Raw genomic sequence first — 25,432 nt, 5'->3', positions numbered from 1 at the left:
AAATTACTTATAAGGTGGTTTGAAGCAAAACCTAGAACCAGTTAAGCTTAAAACTGATTCCAGAGTCTGGCTAAGACCACCTTAAGTAACTTAAACTATCAATTTCGGAATGTCAGAATTTACCCCACATGTCCGACGGTTCTTTAAAAATTAATCCAAGACTTACCCAAGACACGTTAGTGTTTCTGGAATTGAAAAAATTAGTTCTGGTATTTGTCCATCTTCCACAAGATGTGCAACACCATGTGAAACTTCAGGTAAAAGGTGGAGAAAAGTTGTGCAGAAAAGAACTCCACCGCCAAAACCCAAAAGAAGACTCACAAGCTTTGATGATCTAAAAAATTATTGATTAATTGATTTCGAATTAAAACAAGAAATTTGAATTAATAATTTATTTATTACAGGATCAAAGTTCTTTCTAATGCCTAATTTAACAAACAGTACTGGTTTCATTTTATCTTGCTAGAAGTAGAAAGATTGATAAAGATAGAAATTGGGCAATAAGAAAAGATAGAACTATTCTATCTCTCTCAGTGGATTCATTTGCATTCTCTAAACGCAACCTTTTCCTGTACCTAATCTCAATCATTTTCTACCTCTTTCTCTCACTTTCCTCACCGACGACTCTTATATTTTTTTCTATCTCTTATCTATCCATCTATTAATATTTTTAATATTTTTCAATCACTTTTCATATTTTTGTAACCGAGGACCTAAATATTTTTGTTTATATCCTTTCTTCTTCTATCTTCTCCGAATAAGTACTCTTATCATTTTTTATCCCTAAAAATTTGGGAATCTTTCGAAAACTTGGGGAATTTATTAAAAAAATTAATTTTACGTTGAGCATTTGCCAGAAAAACGTTACGTCCATGCTTATATATACCTATGTACTTAAAAAGTATTGTAAATTTTTTCGTTTTCTCGTTTTGGTTACTTTTCCCGTCAGCCAATTAGTGGCAAAATCTTCAGTTTGACGTAGATTGGCAAAGGATTGGATGAGATAGAGAAGATGGGATTGAAAAGATAGACGTGAGTTTAGACTGACAAAAATATTGAAAAAGGTAGGCGTTGATAGATGTGGGATACGATGAGATAGAGAAGAGGAGATTGAAAAAGACAGACGGGAATTCAGATTGATAAAGAGATAGAAAAAAATTAGACATGAATAGATAAAGGATATGATGAGATACAGAAGATGGATTGAAAAACATAGATCTGAATCCAGATTGAGAAAGAAATAGAAAAAAGATAGATGTTGAAAGTTGTAGAGTACAATCCGATAGAGGAGAGGAGAATAGAAAAGACAGACGTAAAATTGAAAATTTGAAAGATTTGAAAGATAGGCGTGAACTTAGATGACCGAAGACATGGAAAAAGATAGACATTGATAGACGTAGAATTGGATGAGATGCATAAGAGAAGATTGAAAAAGATAGTTGGTAATTCAGATTGGCAAATAGATAACAAAATATAGGCATTGAAATATGTATTCTACGATGAGATATGCAAGAGAAGATTGAAAAAAGTAGTCGGGAATTTAGATTGGCGAAGTGATATAAAAATATTGACTTGGATAGATATAGGATAGGATGAGATAGAGAAGAGGGTATTAAAAAAGATAGGCGTGAATTCAGATTGAAAAATAGAAAATGGTAGACGCTTATACATATGTATGATACGATGTGATATAGAAGAGGAGATTGAAAAATATAGATGGTAATTCAGATTGACAAAGAGATAGGAAAAAAAGACATGAATAGGTAAATGATAGCATGAGATAGAGAAGAGGGGTTTGAAAAAGGTACAAGTGAATTTATATTGACGGAGAGATAGTAAAAGATTGACGTGGATAGATAAAGAAAAGGATGATATAAGGAAGAGAGGATTGAAAATGATAGACGTTGACAGATGAAGGATAAGGTGAGACAGAAAAGAAGGGCTGAAAAAAGATAGACTTGAACTTTAGATTAACAAAAAGATAGAAAAAAATAGGCGCAAATAGACATGGGATAGGATGAGATATAGAAGAAAAGATTGAAAAAGATAGTCGGGAATTTCTATTGACAAAGAGATATAAAATATTGACGCAGAGAGATAAAGGAGAGAATAAGATGACGAAGAGAGGATTGAAAAGGGTAGACGTGAATTTAGATTGACAAATAATAGAAAAGGATAGACGATGAAAGATGTAGGGTACGACGAGATAGAGATAAAGAGACTAAAAAAATAGACGTAAATTTAAATTGACGGAGAGGTAGTAAAAGATTGTCGTAGATAGAAAAGGAAAGGATAAGATAGTGAAAAGAGGATTGAAAAAGATAGACTTTGATAGTTAAAGAATTGGATGAGATAAAGAAGAGGGTATCCAAAGAATAGACTTCAATCTAGATTTAAAAATAGATAGAAAAAGATAAACGATGATAGATTCAGTTTGCGAGGAGATAGAGAAGGGATAATAAAAGGTAGATGGGAATCTCGATTGACAGAGAGATAGAAAACTATTGATGTGAATAGATAAAGGATAATGCGAGTTAGAAAAGAGGGGACTGAAAAAGATAGACGAAAATTTAGATTCACAGATAGAAAGTAACATATAGGCGTAGCTAGATTAAGGGTAGTGTGAGACAGAGAAAAGGGTCTTAAAAAAGATAGAGGTGAGTTTAGATTGACAAAGAGATATAAAAAATAGACTTTGATAGACGTAGGAGAGGGTGAGATAGAGAAGAGGAAACTAAAATAGATATACGGGAATTTAAATTGACAAAGAGATAGAAAACGATTGACGTGGATAGATGAAGAATAGGAAAATATAAAGAAGAGAAGATTGAAAAAGATAGATGGGAATTTAGATTGACAGAGAAATAAAAAAGATTGACGTTGATAGATGCAGAATAAGATGAGATAGAGAAGATGAAATTGAAAAAGATAAATGGAAATTAACATTGATCAAGAGATTTAAAAATATCGACATGGATAGATAAAGGATTGGATAAGATAGAGAAAAAAGTATAGAAAAAGCTAGACGTAAATCTGGATTGAAAAATATAAAGAAGAATATAGATATTGATAGATATTGGGTCGGATGGCATATATAATAGAAGATTGAAAAAGATAGACGTAGGATAAGATGATATATAGAAGAGATTGAAAAAGATATATAGGAATACAGATTGAAAGGTATATAGTAAAAGATTAATGTGGATAGATAAAGAATATGATAAGATAGAGAAGAATTGTTTAAAAAAGATGGCCACCGTTAGATGCAGTATAGAATAAAATAGAAAAATATAAAAGGGAATTTAGATTAGCAGAGATAGAAAAAATTGATAAAGGATAGAACGAGATAGAAAAGGTAATATTAAAAAGATAGAAGTGAATTTCGATGGCAAAGCCATAGAATAGAATACATTTATTCTATCTCTCTCAATCATAAAAATTAAAAATTATATAGAAAGATACGATCTCTGTGTTTTGACTTCCAGCGAGGTTATTTATTCTATTACAGGTAAGTTTTGCTTTTTCTAGAAAATATTTCAAATGAAAATTAAAGTTGAATTATGAAATTAAAAAAATTCTTGTAAGCAATTGATATGTTGCAAAAAAAAACTATATTGTGCTAACTTTACGTCAGAAGTATATTAAATGCAAGATTTCTGTTAATAATAGCGAATTATGAAGAGAGATTTTCAGATTAAAATATTTTATCAATTGTCAATAATGTCAACAGTCTCTACATTGTAGAGAATTCTTCCATATAAATACTGTGTTTGAATGTTCAAGATGCAAACAAGATAAGCTTTGCTTCTTCTCTCAGAGAGTGTGTCATCTGATAACAAAATCATGTGCCATCAAGCTTACGAAGTTATGAACGAAATATTTGAAAACCAAAAAAAAAAATTTTTTAAGATGACCAATGGACTGGGAAACTGAAAAAAAAACGGAATTTATTGTTTGCTGGGAATTAAAATTTTTTGTTGAAAAAACCTATGATAATATAAATATTTAATATCTTATATAATCTGGTTTCTAAATAATTTCAAATTAATAGATTCATAATTAAACGCTTTTATTAGATTTCAAATACTATTCTGGTATTTTTTCAGTCTAAAATATTCGATATTTAGTCTATTCAATTGAAATTTTTTCAATTAAAAAAACATTTATTTTATACAATTTAATTTAATTCTTAATAATTTAAAAAGATTGAACACTTAGATAATTTAACTTAAAAGGATTTATGTTGAAAAAAGTTTAAATTTCATAATTCTAATTTCAAAAGAAAGGGAAGAGTTTTTTGTATTTACATCATTTTCGAATTGGAAGGGGACTATTTTTTCCCTACATTTTTATTGAGTTCAAGGCGGGAAAATTTGGCATTTTTAACATTAAAAAAAAAGTTTTAATTTTAAATATTTTATGAATTGGACGAAGGGATATATTTTATGAAATAAAAGAAATTTGGGGTTTTAATTTTATCTTAATTGAAGTCAGGAACTTTTTTTATTTTCAAGATTCTTATACAGTTGAAAGAGTTTTGGGGTTGAAAGTTTTGGTTGCTTTTGGGAATTGGAAGATCCTTTTTTTCTTTAAAAAATGTTTATTTTCCCCTTTTATCCATTTTATTAAGTTTGAAAGGTGAAATTTTAGTTTTTAGTTTTCTTTTGCATTCCTAGGGAGACATTATATAATTCTAAGTTTTTTATCGAATTGGAAAGGAGGAAGTTTTAGTTTTCATTTTTTTCTGGGTTGGAAGAGGTAATTGAAAAAAAAAACATTTTTATTGAGAGAAGAGATTTTTTTAAATTTTCATTGTTTTTTGTGGATTGAAAGAGGCCATGTTTTCTGAGCATTTTTATTTTAAATCGTTTTCATGAACTAGAAGAGAAAAATTTTTATTTTTAAGATTTTCATCGTGTTAGAAGGGATAATATTTTACAATTTAATTTTTTTTCAATTAGAAGAGGGACATTTTTTTTATTTTGAAAATTTTTATCGAGAAATTTCAGTATTTAATTGTTTTTAAATTGGAAGGCAAATTTTGTTTTGTTTTTATATATCTATTGAGTGAATCGCGGGCAAGTTTTGTATTTTAAACTATTTTTTAAAGTGTGAATCGAGTAAATTTTAGTATTTAATCTTTGTTGTATTGGCAGAGAACATATTCTATTTTAAAATAATTTTTATTGAGTATTAAGTGATGAAATTTTTTTTGCATCAAAGAGGTCATTTTTATTAAGCTTAGAAGAAGATTGTTTTATTTTACATTTTGTTCTGAATTTTTAAAGGAAGAGGCCACGTTTATGCGCATTTTTATTTAAATTTTTATTTAATATATTTTATATGAATTGGAAGAGGAAGAAGAGAAGAAATATTGGTATTTAGTTTTTCTTCTGAATTGTAAGAGGAATTTTTTCTTTTCATACATTTTAAATCAGTTTTGGTTGCATCACCAGAGGGGAATTTTTAACATTTTAAAGATTTTTATCGAGTTGGAAAGGAGAAAATTTTAGTTATCAATTTTTTCTGAATTGGAAAAGGCTTTTTTAAATGATGTTTATTGATTTATGAGGTGAGTTTTTCTTTTAAAACGGAAGATGTCACGTTTTTAAGAACATTTTTACTGAGTTTGGAGGAAGAACTTCTAAATTTTAATTTGTTTGTACTGAATTGGAAGAGCAACATATTTTATTTTTAATATTTTTATTAATGTGGTTCGAAAGGGATGAATCGGGAAAACCGAGAAATAATCTGGATTTTTGTCCTTTATTAAAACGGCTACTCTGTTTTTCCTGAAAACAAATTTCAGTTTTTTTATGAAGACTTGTCAAATTTTTTATAATATTCATTTCACTTTTACAATTCTGTTTATAGTAGTCGAATCTTTTTTGATTACCCGAGAAAAGTACTTGAACCATAGCATATTTTGACAGAGTTTCATTGAAATAACAACTAAAATTGTGCATAAAATCAAGTTCCAATTACAACAAAATTTTGCAGACTCTGTGTTCTTGGTATTTATACAAAATATGGAACTTTCTGCAACTAGAATTCTTGGTAATGACCTTTAAGGACCCTTGAAATCATCGGTAAATTTAAATTAAGAAATTAAGGACAAGCAGTTTTTACTTTCGTGACTTACCATGCTTGTTACCGAACATCCCGGATGAAAAGGATCTGCTCGGTTCTGAGATTGGACTGCAATCCTGCAGTTCTGCAGTCCTGCAGGATTGCAATTTTTCGTTTTATTGTTAGATTCGCCGAAAACCAGAACCGCGCAGATCTTCTTCTCTAATTCCTTTTTAGATAAATAGTAGAATTCTCTACTACAATTGTGGTATTGTACCGATCAGGTTTCAGGAAGAGAAACTGCTCGGTTCTGATTTTGGGCAAACCTAACTGCAAAACCAAAAACTAGCATGAACTTGGTTCCTGAAGGATTGCAGTTTTTCGTTTTATCATTAGGTTCGACCAAAAACAGAACTGAGTACACCTTCTCCCTACGGGATGGCTGATAATATGATAAGTCACGAAAGCAGAAACGGATGTAGAAAACTCTTTTATGTACTTCTTTTTTTTAGAGAAATAGAAGAATGCACTACTGGAATGGTGGTCTTGTATCGGTCATATTGGAGGAAAAGAATCTGCTCATTTCTGTTTTTGGGCGAACCTAACGAAAAAACTAATAACTATCATGAAATTGGGTCTTGCAGGGTGGTAGTTTTTCATTTTGTTATGTTAGCCCAAAAACAGACTCGAACAGATCCTCTCCCCCCGGGATGGCTTATAAGAAGCAGGGTGTCACAAAAGAAAAAACAGATGTAAAAAACTCTTATTTAATTCCTTTTTAGATAAATAGTAGAATTCTCTTCTTCAATAGTGGTATTGTGCCGACCCGGTTTCAGGAAGAGAATCTGCTCGGTTCTGATTTTGGGCAAACCTAACTGTAAAACCAAAAACTAGCATGAACCTGGTTCCTGAAGAATTGTAGTTTATCGTTTTGTCATTAGGTTCGACCAAAAACAGAACCGAGCAGATCTTCTCCCTCCGAGATGGCTGACGTAGAAATCCCTTCTCTCTGCTACCTTATTATACTCCGTTCCCTGAGAGAAGATACTCTAGCACGACCAATTTTGGGTTTCTTCGCGCAGCCCATTGTTCAATTTGTCAAGAAGAAGGAATTTGTTGCTTACCAAACTCAGTGTGGATAAGGGTACCCCAGCAGGGGTCTTTGGTCCACAACAGGTCCAAGTAAGGAAATTAATAGAATTTAAATGACTTGCATGTTGGTGGCGGTAGTGAGAAAGTTTGCAGTAACAAGCGGTGAGAAGTTTTTGCAAAGTTTGGGTAAAAGGTGTGAGTGGTGTCTGAGGGTGGAAGTCTAGGAGGTGAGTACGATTGTGAGGGGTACATTGGGAAGATAGAAATTAATTTACATTGTAGTTGGGGGGGGGGGCTTGGCTAAATAGGGAAAGTTAGGTTAGGTTTGCAAGGGAGCGGGGTAGTTTTGTGTTTAGGTTTTTGGGCCTTCATGGCGGGCAAGAGAGGTTCTTGTAGTGATGGGGGATGTTAAGGGTGAGAAAAGGGTGGCTAAAGGGGATGTGAGAGGTGAAATAGGGCAAAGAAACTGAAATTTTGGGGCGGTAAGCGGCAGCAGCCTTAACAGACATCTGTGGGCGGCAGTGAGTACTTTTGTGTATGGATAGGTTACAGTTACCGACGGACGAGCGGGAGGTGGGCAGCGAGAGTACTGGCAGTGCTGGTAGTAAAGTAGACGGGGATGAAATTTCCAGAGGGACACGACGGCCAGGTGTGCGTGACCCGGTGTCAAGTGGCGCGTCAGGGAGGGGGAAGAAGCGGAGCGGAAGAAGCGATCAGGCAAGGGAGAGAGCGTCCAGTGCAAGTGAGGGGGAGGATCTGTTGAAGAGGAAAAGGGAAAGCAAAGAGAGTTCGGAGAAAAGCGCGCTAGAGAGTCCTTTTGAAAAAAGCGTACGAACACGTATATCACCCCCCCCCCCCCCCCCCTAAAAATGGAAGGGCAGACGGAGAAGGAGGCTATCGGGGTGCTGATAGGCAAGATCAGAGGGTTAAGGGAGGACGTAAGGGGGGCTATGCAGCAGATGGAAAGTATGAGGGAGGATCTGAGGGTAAGAGATGAGATATGGGGAAAGGAAGTAAAAGAGCTGAGGGGAAAAGTAGAAGGATTGCAGAGGGAGTTGGTGTCGGTAAGGAAGGAAAAAGAGGATAAAATAAAGGAGATGGAAGAAGATATTAGAATGTGGAAGAAAGGGCGGAAAAAAGGCTATAGAAAATGGAGAGCATGTCGGGAATGGAAGCAGTGGACAGGGGGGAGGGTGAGAAGCAAGGTATTTGCGAGAAAGTGGAGATCATGATAGAAGAGAAAGTGGGAGAGCGTAGGAATGAAAAGGAGGAGAGAGCAAATAGGCAACAAAGTATGGAGGGAAGAGGGATTCCCAAGAGGGTGGAGAGAGGGGTTGATCGTACCTCTGCATAAGAAAGGGGATAGGGAGAGGCAGGTAAATTATAGAGGAATTACGCTCATGAATACTGCGTACAAAATATACGCGATGGTGTTAGCAGATGGGCTTCGAAAGGATGTTGAGGGCAAAGGAATATTGCCGGAGACGCAGGCGGGCTCTAGAGAGAGTGAAGAAGCACTATTGACAATATTCACGCCTTGCAACACGTGGTGGATAGAGAATTAACCAAAAAGGGTGCAAAAGTGTACGCGTTTTTTGTAGATCTAAAGAGCGCGTTCCCGTCAGTGGATAGGGGGAGGTTGTGGGAGGCAATGGAGGAGAGGGGAGTGAAGAAGGGCCTGATCGAGAGGGTAAGGGAGGCATATGAGGAGACGAAAGATAGGGTGAGGCATAGGGGAGGGAATCTCTGAGGGATTCTGGATGGATAAGGGGTTGAGGCAAGGGTGCCCACTTAGCCCAACGCTTTTTGCCATTTTGATCGCGGATATGGAAAGTAAGCTAGCGGCCGGAGTGGTAGGAGGAGTTAGGGTAGGAGGAGTCAGGATATGGTCACTCGCATATGCAAATGACATAGTGCTGTTGGCAAAGAGCGAAGAGGCTTTAAAGGGGATGATGAAGAGGTTGAGACGTTACTTGGACAAGAATAGGTTAGAGTTAAATGCGGATAAGTCGAAGATTATGGTGTTCAGGAAATGAGGTAGGAGAGATGGGGGACGGGAGTGGAAGTGGAAGGGAAAAGCGGTACAGGAGGTGTAAGAGTTTGTGTACCTGGGATTCCTGTTTCGACGAAACGGGAGAGTGGATAGTCATATAAAAGAGAGAGTGAGAAGGACAAATGTAGTGATGAGGCAGGTGTGGGGGCTGGGGAAGAGATTGTTCGCAGATGAGTTTGAAAAGAAAATGAAATTGTTTGATTCGCTAGTGATGAGTGTCTTATTTTGCGGAGTGGAGGTGTGGGGTTGGAAGGGAAGTGAGCAGGTAAATAGGTTACAGGAGATGTATGTACAGTGGATACTGGTGTTGGCAAGGAATACGCCGAACTATATTGTCAGGAGGGAGACAGCTAGAATGAGTTTAGGGATTATAACAGAGAGTCGAGCGTGTAAATATGAGGAGAAATTTCTAGAAGAGGGGGAAGTAAATTGTTTAGGGAGTGTTGGTGGGAGAAGGAGAACAAACGTAGTGGTGCAAAGATAAAGTTGGAAAGGGAAAGGTATTTTAGAACGAATGGATTGCAGATGGATGAAGTTAGCAGAATGCACGAGGAAGAAAGGAAGGTATATGAGTTGGTTCGAAAGAATGGCATGGAGAAAGAGAGGGCAGAAGGAGAGGAGAGAATAAGAGAGTTAAGGTTTAACGGAAACAAGGTGTGGATTATGCCAAGGGAGAGAGTGCAATATTTGTGTAAGAAAGGAGAGAAAGGAAGTCAGGAACTTATAGCGAGAATAAGGTGCGGGTGCATGGAGAAGTATAATAGGTTCTAGCTTTTTAGAGAGAAGAGAATGTGTGAATTGTACGGGAAGGGGGATGCAAAATTGGAGCATTGGTTGGAGGAATGTGAACTGGTGGAAAGCAGGGGGATAAGCATGGAGGTATTGTTACATGAAAGGGGTGATAAAAGGGCAAGTAGCATGGGTGAAGGGAATGTTAGGTAAGATAGTGAAGAAGAGAAGGAAGGACGAAGGGGAATGGAGAAGGAAAGATTATAAATAGGAGAGGAAATAGATGTAAGAGGAATGTAAATATTGTAAATAGTAGTTAAGTATTAGGTGTTAGCCGCGGAGACAGAGCCTGGTAATGCGAGGCATAGCGACAAAAGAGCGAAATGCGTGCAAGGCGAGGCGAGGCGCAGCGAGGAAGGTTTGGCGATAGGAGCGAGCGGATTAGTTATAAGGTGTGGATGCATGGTACTTTGTAAGTAGTAATTGTAAGAAAATTCTGTAAAAAAATGGAAGTGTAAGCAAGCCAATTTTTTAAGGCCAGCAGGTCGAAAAATAAACGTTTATCTATCTATCTAACAGAATTTAAACTTTGCAATAAGCGATTTGAAAATATCATAATCCGCATCTGCGAATTTTTTCGATTCCAATGATACATTGCTTGCCTAGGAAAGTTGAAAATTTGAAGAAGTTTAACCGCAGAAACTTTAGCTCAATATTCAATTTGATATTGCTTACTTCCCCAATTTTCAAACATTATTGACAAATTACATATCGTTGGGATCGGAATAATTCGAACATTCTGAATATATTACTTTCAAGTCGAGGATCGCAGAATTATTATTTATTAATTTTTAACTTTTCAATTACAAAAAAGGGAGACTGAGTCAAAAACTCAAGTGGCTAATGTAGACCCCTATAACTTGAGCCCTACGCGCGGTGAGGTCCTTTTCTTATATAGCTAATATCTCGTAAACATCATTCAGACTATTTTAGAAAGAAACTCAACGAAAGTAATAAATGTTAAATTAAGACCAAGAGACTAATGAGAAGCTAACTTAATAAACTACATGTGAAAGGAACTGGTAAGGACACTCCTCCATCCAGAAACGCCAACCCATATGCGCGCCTAGAGGATCTTCTCTCAGGGAACAGAGTATAGATAAATAGTAGAGTATTCCTCTACTGCATTGGTGGCGTTGTACCGGTCATATCGGAAGAAGAGAATCTTCTCGGTTCTGGTTTTGGGAGAACCTAACGACAAAACCAAAAACTGCTATGAACTTGGGCACTTACGGATGTTAGTTTTTTTTTGGTCTTTGGGTTCACCCAAAATCAGAACCGAGCAGATTCTTTTCCTGAAACCTAATCGGTACAATACCACAATTGTAGTAGAGAATTCTTCTATTCATCTAAAAAGGAATAGATAACAGTTTTTTTACATCTGTTTTTGCTTTCGTGACACCATGCTTGTTATCAGCCATCCTTCATCGAGAGGATCTGCGCGGTTCTGGTTTTCAGCGAACCTAACAATGACACGAAAAATTGCAATCTTGCAGGACTGCAGAACTGTAAGTCTGCAGTCCAAACTCAGAACCGAGCAGATCCTCTTCATCTGGGATTTTCGGTAACAAGCATGGCAAGTCACGAAAGTAAAAACAGTTTGTCCTTAATTTCTGAATTTAAATTTACCGATGATTTCAAGGGTCCTTAAAGGTCATTACCAAGAATTCTAGTTGCAGAAAGTTCCATATTTTGTATAAATACCAAGAACACAGAGTCTGCAAAATTTTGTTGTAATTGGAACTTGATTTTATGCACAATTTTAGTTATTATTTCATTGAAACTCTGTCAAAATATGCTATGGTTTAAGTACTTTTCTCGGTTAATCAAAAAAGACTTGACTACTATAAACAGACTTGTAAAAGTGAAATGAATATTATCAAATATTTGATAAGTCTTCATAAGAAACTGAAATTAGTTTTCAGGAAAAACAGAGTAGCCTTTTCAATCAAGGAAACAAATCTAGGTTATTTCTCGGTTTTCCCGATTCATCTCTTTCGAACCACATTAATAAAAATATTAAGAATAAAATATGTTGCTCTTCCAATTCAGTACAAACAAATTAAAATTTAGAAGTCCTTCCTCCAAAGTCAGTAGAAATGTTCTTAAAAACGTGAGATCTTCCGTTTCAAAAGAAAAACTCACCTCTCATAACTCAATAAACATCATTTAAAAAAAGCCTTTTGCAATTCAGAAAAAATTGATAACTAAAATTTTCTCCTTTCCATCTCGATAAAAATCTTTAAAATGTTAAAAATTCCCCTCTGTTGATACAACCAAAACTCGTATAAAATGTATGAAATGAAAAAACTCCTCTTACAATTCAGAAGAAAAACTAAATACCAATATTTCTTCTCTTCTTCCTCTACCAATTCATATAAAAGATATTAAATAGAAATTTAAATAAAAATGTTCATAAACGTGGCCTCTTCCTTTTAAAATTTAGAACAAAATGTAAAATAAAACAATCTTCTTCTAAACTTAATAAAAATGTTAAATTAAAAAAATGATCTCTTTCATGCAAAAAAAAATAAATAAATAAAATTTCATCACTTAATACTCAATAAAAATTATTTTAAAAAGGTGGCTTCCAATTGAAAAAAAATTGTTAACTAAAATTTTATATTTTCCAATTCGATAACAATTTTCCAAATATATGTTCTCTGCCAATACAGCAAAGATTAAATACTAAAATTTACACGATTCGCACTTAAAAATCTAGTTAAAAATACAAAATTTGCCCGCGATTCACTCAATAGATATATAAAAACAAATTCCTCTTCCAATTCAAAAACAATTAAATACCGAAATTTCTCGATACAAATTTAAAAAATAAAAAAATGTCCCTCTTCCATATTGAAAAAAAAATTAAATCACAAAATATTATCCCTTCTAACACGATGAAAATCTTAAAAATAAAAATGAAACTTCCTCCTTTCCAATTCGATAAAAATCTTTAAAATATATAATGTATCTCTACGAATACAAAAATAAAAAAACTAAAATTTTATCTTTCAAACTTAATAAAATAATTAAAAGGGGAAAATAAAAATGTTTAAAAGAAAAAAAGGCTCTTTCAATTCACAAAAAAAACCAAAACTTTCAACCCCAAAACCCTTTCAACTGTATAAGAATCTTGAAAAAAAATATAAAATAAAATTTCTTTGTTTCAAACACAATAAAAATGTTCAAACTCTCAAATTTTCCCATCTTGAACTCAATAAAAATGTAGGGAAAAAATAGTCCCCTTCCAATTCAAAAATTATGTGAATACAAAAATCTCTTCCCTTTCTTTTGAAATTAGAATTGTGAAATTTAAACTTTTTTCAACATAAATCCTTTTAAGTTAAATTATCTAAGTGTTAAATCTTTTTAAATTATTAATAATTAAATTAAATTGTATAAAATTAATGTTTTTTTGATTGAAAAATTTCAAATTGAATAGACTAAATATGGAATATTTTAGACTGAGAAAATACCAGAATAGTATTTGAAATTTAATAAAAGCGTTCAATTATGAATCTATTAATTTAAAATTATTTAGAAACCAGATTATATTAGATATTGTATATTTATATTATCATAGATTTTTTCAACAAAAAATTTAAATTCCCACTCAAACAATAAATTCCGTTTTTTTTTCAGTTTCCCAGTCCACTGGACATCCTAAAGAAAAATTTTTTTGGTTTTCAAATATGTCGTTCATAACTTCCTAAGCTTTGTGGCACATGATTTTTTATCAGATGACACAATCTCTGAGAGAAGAAGCAAAGCTTATCTTGTTTGCATCTTGAACATTTAAACGCAGTATTTATATGGGACAATTCTCTACAATGTAGAGACTATTGAAATTATTGGTAATTGATATAATATTTTTATCTGAAAATCTCTCTTCATAATTCGCTATTATTAACAGAAATCTTGCATTCAATATACTTCTGACGTAAAGTTAGCACAATATAGTTTTTTTCAATGTATCAATTGCTCACAAGAATTTTAAAAAATTTATAATTCAACTTTAATTTTCATTTTTAATATTTTCTAGAAGAAGTCAAACTTACCTGTAATAGAATAAATAACCCTGCTGGAAGTTAAAAGACAGAGATCGTATCTTTTCAAATAATTTTTAATTTTTATGATAGAAAGAGATCGAATAAATGTACTCTATTCTATCGCTTTGCCAATCGAAATTCATTTCTATCTTTTTAATATTACCTTTTCCATCTCGTTCTATCCTTTATCTGTCCACGTCAATCTGTTTCTATCTCTGCTAATCTAAATTCCCTTCTATATTTTTCTATCTCATCCTATACTGCATCTAACGATGGCTATCTTTTTTAAACAATTCTTCTCAATCTTATCCTATTCTTTATCTATCCACGTCAATCTTTTACTATATGCCTTTCAATCTGTATTCCCATATATCTTTTTAAATCTTCTATTCTATATGCCATCCGCCCCTACATCTATCAACATCTATATTCTTCTATATATTTTTCAATCCAGATTTACGTCTACCTTTTTCTATACTTTTTTCTCTATCTTATCCAATCATTTATCTATCCATGTCGATATTTTTAAATCTCTTGATCAATGCAAATTTCCATTCATCCTTTTCAATTTTCTCTTCTCTATCTCATCTTATTTTACATCTATCAACCGAGCAGATCCTCTCCCTCTAAGATGACTTACAATAAACATGATAAGTCACTTGGATGGTGGTGTTTTCGTGGTGTCGCTGCGCTTTTGCTGCTGATTTTCAGGCCTTAATCATTTTTTCGATTATCATGCTTTGATGACTAGAAATATTTACCTGGCAGTGTTTCCACTTTTCGAAGATGTCCATTTTAGCCATTTGGCCATTTGTATTGGCAGAAGTCCCATGCATATGCTAACAGAACATAAGACGATCATAGTGACACCTTTGGCTATCTGAACTGCTGTTTGTTTATCTGTGGCATCATGTTCTAAATTGGATAATCTATCCGATGTATTAAGAGGGATTAGCTGCATTATCGATCCGTCGTGGTGATGTTCGTGAGCCATTTTTATTTATCTGATGGTGCTTTTTAAGTCTACGCTGATATATTTCCTGCGTAGTAAAACAAATTTTGTTAAGTTTACATCATTGTTCGATTTCGCAGACAATCATGGGGTATCTTTGACCTTTGACCTTAAAGTTGTATCAAAGTCATTTGGATTAGCGAAAATTATTATAATTATCTAAATTTAGTATCAAAATTGTTATACAGTTACAAGTAAACAACGGGCCTTAGACTCACACAACTCACGATACTTTTTAAAACTTTTCTAATGATGCAACTATTTTTCTATTTAAAAAAATGATACAATTTTCCCGAATTGATCACAAATGCAACTAATTTTTCGCTTTGCCTTGAAACATATTTACAAAGTTTTTTTACGAGGTTTTCCAAAATAATAACAATTTTAACGATTTCAGGAAGTTTCATTTGATTTCAGATGGTTTCAATGTATTCAACATTTTTTAAGTAAGATATATTATGAATATTTCAATGAGTTTTACAGAATACCGTATATTTAGAAAAATTTAAAGAATTTCATTAGATATCAAAACATTTCGTGGAATTATAGAAATTCAAATGATTTTGTAAGATTCTAGAATATTTAAAAGATATTGCTGATTTAAATCAATTTTTACGAATTTTCAAAATTTCGAGGAATTTCAAAATATTTTAGCGATTCATTGTATTTCAGATTAAATAAATTTCAAAAGATTATAAGGAATTTCTATAGATTTTAAGATTTGATAAAATTGGAGAATATTTCTAAAGTTTATATAAAAGATTTTACTATTTTTAATGAAATGTGAAAGATAGTTACAGATTTCAAGATATTTGATGCGATTTTTTTTTATTTCAAAAGAATCTGTCTAGAGTTGAAATACTTTAAGGTATTTTCAAAGATTCAAAGGAATTTAACAAAATTTTTAAATCGTTAAGAGTTTTTAAAGAATTTTGTAGGATTTCAGAAAACTTGCATGAATTTTAAGAGGTGTTCAAGGTGTGAATGATATTGAAAAGATTTTAAGGGATTCGAACGGATTTTTGAGAGAACTTTAGAGAATGAATGAAATGAAGTTTCATGGAACTTCAAAGGATATCTATAGAATTTCACAGATTTCAGGAATGATAGAGAATTTCAAAATTTGTTGTATGTTTTCAGAGATTTGAAAGGGTTGCACTTGATTTTATGGGAGATGTATAGTATACGTCTCCCATAAAATCATCCCTGAATACCTTGGAAATCCATTAGAATCTTTAAAAGATCTGTTTAATATCATTGATATCTTGGATACCTTTTTAAAATACTTTAAAATTTTCCCTAATCTTTATACGTAATTATTAATTTTTGAAATACCCTACATTCTTTAGAATAGTTTGAAAATTCTTGAAATTGATTAAATCCCTTGAATCTTGTGAAATCCATATTAATCCCACAAGACTTGAGTAAAGTTACGTTAGACGTCTTCAAATCTGTAATATTAAAAAAAATGTCTTAGAAAATGATGAAATTTTTAAAATTCGATAAAACCCTTAAAATGTCTAGATCTAGCATTTAAGATATTACCTTACCTTGTGTTCCAATTTAAATTATAATGGAAAAATCTTTATTCATAACGATTTGAATTTTAGATTTTTCAATTTTTAAGATTTAAAATTAAAGATTTAATATTTTTAATCTTCATAGTTATAAATAATGTAATTTTGATTTTTTGTATATAGAATTGAAAATTAAAGGTATATCAATTTAAACTTTTTTTCTAAATAGTTGTATTTGAAAAATTTTAAATTTAAATTCTTCAAATTGGACAATTTGCAATTAAAAATTCTTTAATCATGAAGATTTAAAATTCTTCATTTTTAAAGATGTAAAATTCAAAGCTTTACGATTTTTAAGATTTACAATGGTAAAATTATTGAATTTTGGAAATATAGGATTATAAAAAATCTTAATTTTCAATAATTATATTTTATTACTTCACACAGAAAATTCTTGAATTTTGAAAACATAAAATCGCAAATTATTTAATTTTTAACCATTGTAATTGTTAAAATTCTTTTTAAATGGTTGAATTTGGAATATTCATGATTGAAAAATGTTCAATTTTAACGATTCACAATTTAAAATTCTTCAATTTCAAAGATTTGCGACTCGAAGTTTTACAATTTTGAAGAGGTACATACAATTGAAAATTCTTTTTTTTATTTATTCTATATTTTGAAAATATAGAACTATAAATTATTTAATTTTCAGGAATTATAAATGCGAATATTTTTTTAAATAGTTCAATTAGGGAGATTCACGTTCGACATTTTTTCAATTTAAACGGCCGGCTATTTAGAATTCTTCAATTTTAAAGACTCGCAATTCGAAGTTCTACAATTTTGAAGAGTTACAATTAACACTTCTTTTATTTATTCTGTATTTTTGAAATATAGATTATAAATTATTTACTTTTTAAGAATTATAACTTTATAGTTTTTTTTTTTAGATATTTAGATCAATTTAAAAGATATAAGTTTAAAATTTGTTCAATTTCAAAGATTTTCAACTTAAAACGGTTCCATTTAACAGATTTTCAATGTCTAATTCTCCAATTTTAAAGATATGCAATTTAAGATTCTACAGTGCCCAAAAGTTAAAATTGACATTTCTTGAATTTGAAAATATATAATTGTAAATTAATCAATTTGCAAAAATGATAACTTTGAATATATTTAAAAATAATCAATTTGCCAGATTTACGATTTAAAATTCTTTAATTTTAAAGGTTTCAAATTAAAAACTTTCCTATTTGAAAGATTTGCAATTCAAAGTTCTAAAATTTTGAAGAGTAACAATTGTAATTTTTTTATTCATTTATTATATATTTATTCATTTCATATTTTAAAATATAGAATTGTAAATTATTTAAGTTAAGAAAAATTATAATTTTGAATTTTTTTTAAATAGTTCAATTTGGAAGATTGAAGGCTGAAAGCTCTTCAATTTTAGCAATTTTTAAATTAAAATTGTTCAATTTTAAAGATTTACAGTTGAAAATTCTTTAATTTGAACGATTTTCTAATGAAAATTGTTCGATTTGAAACATTGAAAATAGGAAACTTTGAAGCTTTAAAAACTTAAAATTGGAAATTATTTTATTGATTCTATATTTTAAAAATACAGAATTGTAAATTATTGAATTTGATGTCTTCAATTTTAACGACTTGCAAGTTTAAATGAGAAATCGTAAACTCAATCAGTTTTTGTGAAACTTAGTATCTGAGGATTTTTGGGCTCCATGTTCAAAATTAAAAAATTCGAAATGTGCTAAGTTTTCCGATTTTTTGACATTTTCAAGCCACTATATTTAATAATCAATTTTGAATTTTGAAATTTGGACCATAGATTCGTATTCTGTGATGCATGCATTTGACGCCATATGGCGTCAATGCCCCTGGGACACGACTAAAATTGACGCCACATGGCGTCAATGCCGCTCAAGGGGTAAAAAAATGTATTTGCCTATGATCTTAAAGTTGGGCTCCCAAATTTAGTTGATTCTCAAAATTGTACCATTTTGGTGTTGAATGGAATATTGAATAGAGCTGCAGCACTTTTGAAACCTCAGGATTCACTGTGCTGTACAGGTGTTCAATTCAAATTCAAATTGCTGCTTCAAAGTTTATTCTCTCATGAATTAATGACGTCGTTGGAAAAACCCAAACTAATGCGTCAATTCTTTGAAGTATTTAAAATTATTTCCTTTGAAAATCTCTGTATCTTCTAAACATTAAAAATCCTATTTAAGAGATGCAGGTTCATGGAGTGGAATAATTTCGATTATTAATGAACGTGAGTCATTTTTTCTTTTCTGCAGGTATTTTTTTCTTAATTATGTACGTGATTATTTTATCTATGAGTATGCCATTGTTAACCTTGTTTGACGCTATAATGTAGTTTTCTAAAAAATAGAAAAGGGTTTCTTAAGAGTTATATTAGCCTTATTTTGTTTAACATTTTACACACGATTTTAATGTATATGGATTTTTTTATTATCAGTATAGGTGCAATTTTGATCGTGGTTATAAAAATAGTCTACAGGAAGTTGTAAAAATAATCGATTTTCGCTCTTTCTTTAAGAATTAAATAACTATAGACTTTTTGTTATTAAATTGAAATTTTCTCCGTAAACTATTATTGCATATTACAGGATTGATGACTTCACTTGTAGTGCTTTTTGCGTTTCGCGGATCAGGTTTACTTAAAATTTCAATTGACACTATTAGTATTTTTTTAAACGTGAAATGTTTATATTAGATAATAACTTTATATACTTCAATAAATTAAAAATATTTTAAAGGAATATAAATTACGTAATTTAATTTCTAATTCTGCTAAATTACAATTTTTAGAATTTTATGTAATAATTTAATTTGAATATTGTCTCAATTTTTATATTTTATATTGAAAATCATTCAATTTTTAACGCAGAAACATTGAAGTTCTTTATATGTGTTTATCCTTCAATAAATGATATTCAATGACGAACTGTATTTTTTTCATTTTTCAAGTTTATAAGGTTGTAGTTATGTAACCGAACTTTCGAATTCGAATTGTTAGAATTGAAAGTATTTAAAAAAATTTTAAATGTGTGTTTTTTAATCTTAAATTTAATTGTGAATTTTTATGTTTTATACTTTTGACTTTAAATATATTACTTTTCAGATTTACAATCAGAAGCTTTTAAATGTTGAACGCTTTCAAAATTACAGTCGTTTAATTTAAAATTCTTCAACTAGAACTTTGTAAGTACACAATTTTGCTACTGCACTTAAAATGACCATTTTTTATTTTGTAATAATTTAAACAATTAGATTTTGAAAATTTATAACTCTCGGTTATTCAATTTCAAGTTCTCATAATTTAAACTTTGTGATTTTTTAGTTGAAATTTTCAATTCTGATTTTTTAGGGGTAAAAATCTCAAAATAGTTACTTTTGAACTGTAAATTTTGCCTAAATTTAAACCTGTTTAAATTTTATTTCTATTTTTGGCGATCAATTACCCTCAAATTTTTCGTTTTCCGGAAAAAAATTTACAATTTTTTGTTTAAATGTCAAGATTGACCTTTGAAATTTTGAAAATAGAAATTTTTAAATTTGGCTTTTGTATTCAAAATAATTTAAAATTTTTAAAGAATTATTATATTTTTGAACATTTTTTCCTTCTAAATTGTACAAAGATAGAATTTTCTAGAATAAATGAGACAATTGGCAAATGCTAATAGTGATATTTTTTATGAAAGTAAGTTTGCAAATATTTAAACAATCAATATCGTTAATAATTTTACTACTTTCTTATCTCAATGAAATCGATCTGAAATAATACCTAGCTATAACATAACTAAAAAATTGTTTTAAAAAATGATTTTAAAAAAATTAGGGTATATTTTTTGAAAGTATGATATTAATAATGTATAATTAATTAACAATAACAAGCAAAGTAGAGTTAGAGTATCGAAAAATAATTGAACTTTCTCCACATTCACTAGGAAAGAGCACAAGAGAATAATTATTAATTGTTTATATAATTTAACCATGTTTTCCACAAGAAATATCAATCTTGACATTAATTAATTGCGTTATTAATTCCAGAAAATAGTACATTTTCGAGATTTACGAGGTAAAATAATTTTATATCAAATGAAGATTATTTAAATCATTAAAAAATATTAAAAAAAAAAATATTACTCCCAAAATTCGTTAATTGTTTGATTAACCCAGAAAATTGGTCAGTTATCAAATAAAAATGATTAGTCTTCAAAAAATACCGTTCTTAGTATAAATTTTACATAAAATTGCTATTTTGCATTTTTTGGTGATTTTTCGGGCACAGTACAAAAGGGTTGGAGGAGGGGCTCAAAATAAGAAATTATTGGTTGGAAATAAATTTTAATTTAAAAAAATTTAATAACAAGTACTTCTGTTTTCCATTTTTACGAAAATTAAGCCTTTTCCATTTAAAAACTAATTTTAATTTCGAAAGTTAATTTGAATTAAAAATAAAAAATCAAATTTCCGTAAGTATAAATTTAAGCCAACTTAGTGTAGAACGTAAAAATTGGTTAGCTTTAAGAAAATTTAATATTTTGAAACTTTTACAAGAAAAAAGAAAAGAAATTACTATCTCGAACTGAATAATTTCAACTTCAAAAGTTCTAAACTAAACAATCTCAAATTTGGAATTTTTTAAATTGAAATTTGAAAAATTTGGAATTTTGAAAATTTTAAAATCGAATAATTAAAAATTATGAAGTTTCAAAATATAAGAAATTTTTTTTTAATTTTTTGATAATTATAGAATTTTGAACAAAAACCAGGGAATTTCTTTTAGTGGAAAGCGAACAAATTAGAGGGGATCGATCACCAAAAATCGAATCATCGAATTCATTTAAAAATCATTAAGACTTAGTAGGGCATTCTTAGTAGGGCAGATCAGACATAATAATTTGATACATCAGCACGTGGCGGCACTATTCACTGTGGCGCCAAATGACCGAATTTGAAGGTCAGATTCGTCTGCTCTTGTCATCTGACTTAATGAGCTTTAATTCGTTTAATTTTTTGTTCGCCGGGTCAGTAACACTAAAATTCAGAACACATATGTACAAATTTATACATTAAAAAAATTATAAAATGAAAAATTTATAAAATTATAAATTTATCATTTGTTTTATTTTAATTATACACAAATGGTTTTCAAATAGATTCATGTAATATTGAAAAGGAAATTTGATAAAATTAAATAAAAAATGAAGATTTCATTATGTAAAACTTGAAAGTATTTTATTTTTTTTTATGATTTTTCATTATTTTTTTTACTTCTTTATTTATTTTTTATAATATTTTTTCCCTGTTGACTTTTTGCTGCTATTTATAAAACAAATTATTTTTAGAACAATTTACAAAACTAGGTTAAACTTTATAGTAACTTCCAGCACCTGAATTCCATTCAAAAAGAATGCATTCAGCTGTATAAACAATTGAATAGAATCGCAAAAGTTTTTTCTTGTATAAAAGTATACGACCAGATACCACATGACATTCTGGTAATGTATTGTATTATTGAATATTTTATTATTAGAATGAAAAAATTCTTTATCATGTCTATAGAGTATAAAAAACAAACTATCAGAATTTTTTTTCCGTTATGGCAAAATTTTTGGTAAATCTTTGTAAATATTGAAAAAGATGAAAATATTGAATGAGGAGAAGAAATGTAGGAAGAGGATTTTGAAGTTTTTGGTTCTAGGAGTTTACACTTGTTTTAATTCCAAAAATTTCTATTAGAGTTTAATTTTACGGGTCAAAGAGAAATTTAAATTTGGATGTAATCTTAATTTTAATTTCTTCACTCGACTCTTAAATTGATGGAATCAAGATGATATCAGTTTATCATTAGATTGAATTAATGGCACGTTTTTTTATTTGACGAATTTACGTATAAGGGTAGCAGTACAGAACTGGATAGCCACAATTAAAAAAATGGTATTATTGCATTAAAAAAATCTCCAAAAATCAAATTCACACGTGATAAAAAGATTGGTTCAAATTCAAATATTTTATATAGAGTAATAAACTGTTTTTCCCCTTCATGATAATTTTGAAATTATCGTTTCCTGATATTTATTTTCCTCGGAACATAATAATTTGTTTGCATCAAACATTTGTTATTCTGATTTAGCTTTCCCGTGTCTCGGGAGCAAGTTTTTATTTTTGTGAAAAAATGGAATATTCGATTTTCATTCTTTAACGGAAACCAATTTTCAAAATTGTCACCTCAAAATTCATGGTCGATTTACTCACAATTGACTTACTTTCTGAGATTACAATTTTTTTACATTAATTCAGAAGCTTAATATCTCGGGAGAAAGGTTTTATTTAAAATAATTGCATTTTTTATCGCAATCCGCAGCCTAGCCGGTTCCAAATTGTGGTCAGTGTTACTTTGAGATTGTCAGCTGACACATCTATTTCGTCCAAAAGGAGTAATTGTTTCTTATAAAACTTTGTTAGGTTTAAATAAATTTATTTTAAAAAGATAATTTTCTTCTCTCATGCGGGTTGCAAAATATAAAAATTTAATAAGAAAGAAGATTTTTTTATGTGGGAAGTTTATTGATTTTTCTAATCACTTTTGACACTAGTTAATGAACAAAGATAGCGCGTACCGGCACAAACTTACTTAGTTGTACAGAATCGCGTGGAATGAAGTGAAGCGTATTTTTTTCACTTTTCCAGAGTGCTTCGACCACTATCGTAACTTGACTGACTTAAAACCGCAGATACGAAAGATTCACGCGTGCAGCCGACGTGAAAAAAAAATTAAGTGGGGGTTGAGTGGATGTTTGGAGGTGGGTTTAAAATTTGCGTAACTGATGGCGACTGACTTGTACCCTTTGTCACCGATTTATAGATACCGGGATTCCATTATCATATCAAGATTTTCTCAATTGCTGGCATAAAATGATAAGGATAGAAAATGTATTTTCGCACTGATATCGGCAGTCACGACAAGGACACATGCATGCATGCCGCGAAGACAAATTTCAAATAATTATAAACATTTTTTATGTTGATTTTGATATCATCTAATTTTTAAAAAATATAAGTTTTAGCAAAGTGAAAGACTTATGGTTAAAGCATAATGAGTTTACCAATTCTTGGTAATATAATTTTTAACAATTTATAGTTTTTCAGATTACAGAACTAATTGAAACTGGAAACATTTAAGATTTTAAGAAGAAAAAATAATAATAATAAAAATGTAAGTAACATGTCTGTAAAAATGAGACAATTAAAAAACTCGACAATGCGAGTACGATAAATAATTATACTATTTTTTTCACTTAAAAAATTAAATTACTATAATTGAAATGGTACCAATAACTGATTTTTATAGCTTTCCGTATTTCCCACATAATTATAATCACTTTATACTGACTTGTGTATATTTTTTACATAAACATTTGTATTTTTCTGAAAAAAACACAAAAATAATCAAATTTTTAATTATTATTTCTTGTTTAGTTTTTCATCTCGAATTTCAGAACTAAACAATTGAAGAACAAAGAAGAAAATAATTTATTTAAAATATTAGAATAGTAAAAGAATTGTGTAATTTATTAACATAAAAATTATAAAATAAATTTGGTTTTATTACTACACTATAAAAGTTCATCAAATTTTTCCGAAATTTAAAAATGGCAATTTTTCGAAGTAAAAAAGGGAAAGGGATAGTTCTTTCACACCCTACCCCTTTTCCAGCTTTATACATTTTTTATAAAAATATTTGTATTTTTCTGAAAAAAAAACAGGAAATAATCAAAAACACTTTTTTTCTTGTTTGGGGTTTAAAATCAAATTTCAGAAAGAAAAAATATAGGAATAAATGAAAAAAAGTAGATAGTTACGTAAAAATATTACAATAGTAAAGAAATTGTAATAATAAAAATAAAAATTATAATATGTTAAATAAATTTTGTTTAATTTTTAAATTACAAAATTTCATAACATTTTTACAAAATGTCAAAATGACAATTTTCGAGATGGAAAAGGGAAAGGGTCATTGTTGTTTCACTCTGCCCCGTTTCCAGCTTTATACATTTTTGATAAAACATTTATATTTTTCTGAAGAAACACAAGAAAATAAAAAAAAAAACTTTTTTATTCAATTAAAAAAAAAATCGAATTAATGTAAGGAGAAATATATGATTTGACAGAAATGGGAATCGATAAAAGACTTCAATAATATTAATTATTAATAGATATGAATGATTTTCATTAATTTCACTTTTTTTAAGATTAATTTTAATAAAGTTGATATTACAATTAGATTATTTTAAATACATTGTATATCTTTTATAAATTATAATTGATTATAAAATTTTAAAAATTCGAAACGATAATTTTTTGAGCCTAAAAAAGGCAAGTAGGAAAATCTGTCACACATTACTCCTTTTCCAGCTTCATAAATCAAAGAAATTAGTGTATTATATTTGAAGAAATGTGAATTGATCAAAGATTTCATTAACGTTAAATATTATTATATTTGAATTATTTTAATCAATTAAATGAACTTGTTTTTGATTTGAGATTTTAAGCCAGTTAAAAGAAAAAATTGCTATAATAAACATTAAAGTTTTGTTTCGCTAATAAGTTATGAATATTTATATTATTCTGTAAAAAGGCAAGCATAATCTCAATTTTTGTTTCAATTAACTTTGAGACCGAAGCAATACATGAAGAAATATATTATATTAAAAGTAATGTGAATCGTTCAAAGAATTAATTATTTTATTACGCCATTAAGCCATTTCCCTTTCGGGGTAGACGTGATTTA

The 25,432-nt window shown here is 29.9% G+C and overlaps 1 protein-coding gene across 3 annotated transcripts in view; it reads right to left on the bottom strand.

Moving 5' to 3' along the window:
- The window catches only part of LOC117182371 (zinc transporter ZIP1-like), a 153,442-nt gene that overhangs the window by 89,356 nt on the left and 38,654 nt on the right, over positions 1-25,432 (bottom strand). For 2 of the 3 annotated variants that reach the window (XM_033375570.1, XM_033375572.1), the window contains exons 2-3: positions 14,817-15,095; positions 167-334 (exon numbers count right to left, since the gene is read on the bottom strand). In XM_033375570.1, the coding sequence (XP_033231461.1) occupies positions 167-334; positions 14,817-15,049 (401 nt within the window). In that variant the 5' untranslated portion in view covers positions 15,050-15,095. Of the gene's footprint in view, positions 1-166; positions 335-14,816; positions 15,096-23,275; positions 23,424-25,432 lie in introns of those variants that run through there. The other variant, XM_033375571.1, reaches the window with a different exon arrangement.

This window comes from Belonocnema kinseyi, chromosome 10 (assembly GCF_010883055.1).
Source record: "Belonocnema kinseyi isolate 2016_QV_RU_SX_M_011 chromosome 10, B_treatae_v1, whole genome shotgun sequence".
Lineage (NCBI taxonomy): Eukaryota > Metazoa > Arthropoda > Insecta > Hymenoptera > Cynipidae > Belonocnema > Belonocnema kinseyi.
This window is presented reverse-complemented; position numbering and strand designations above follow the sequence as displayed.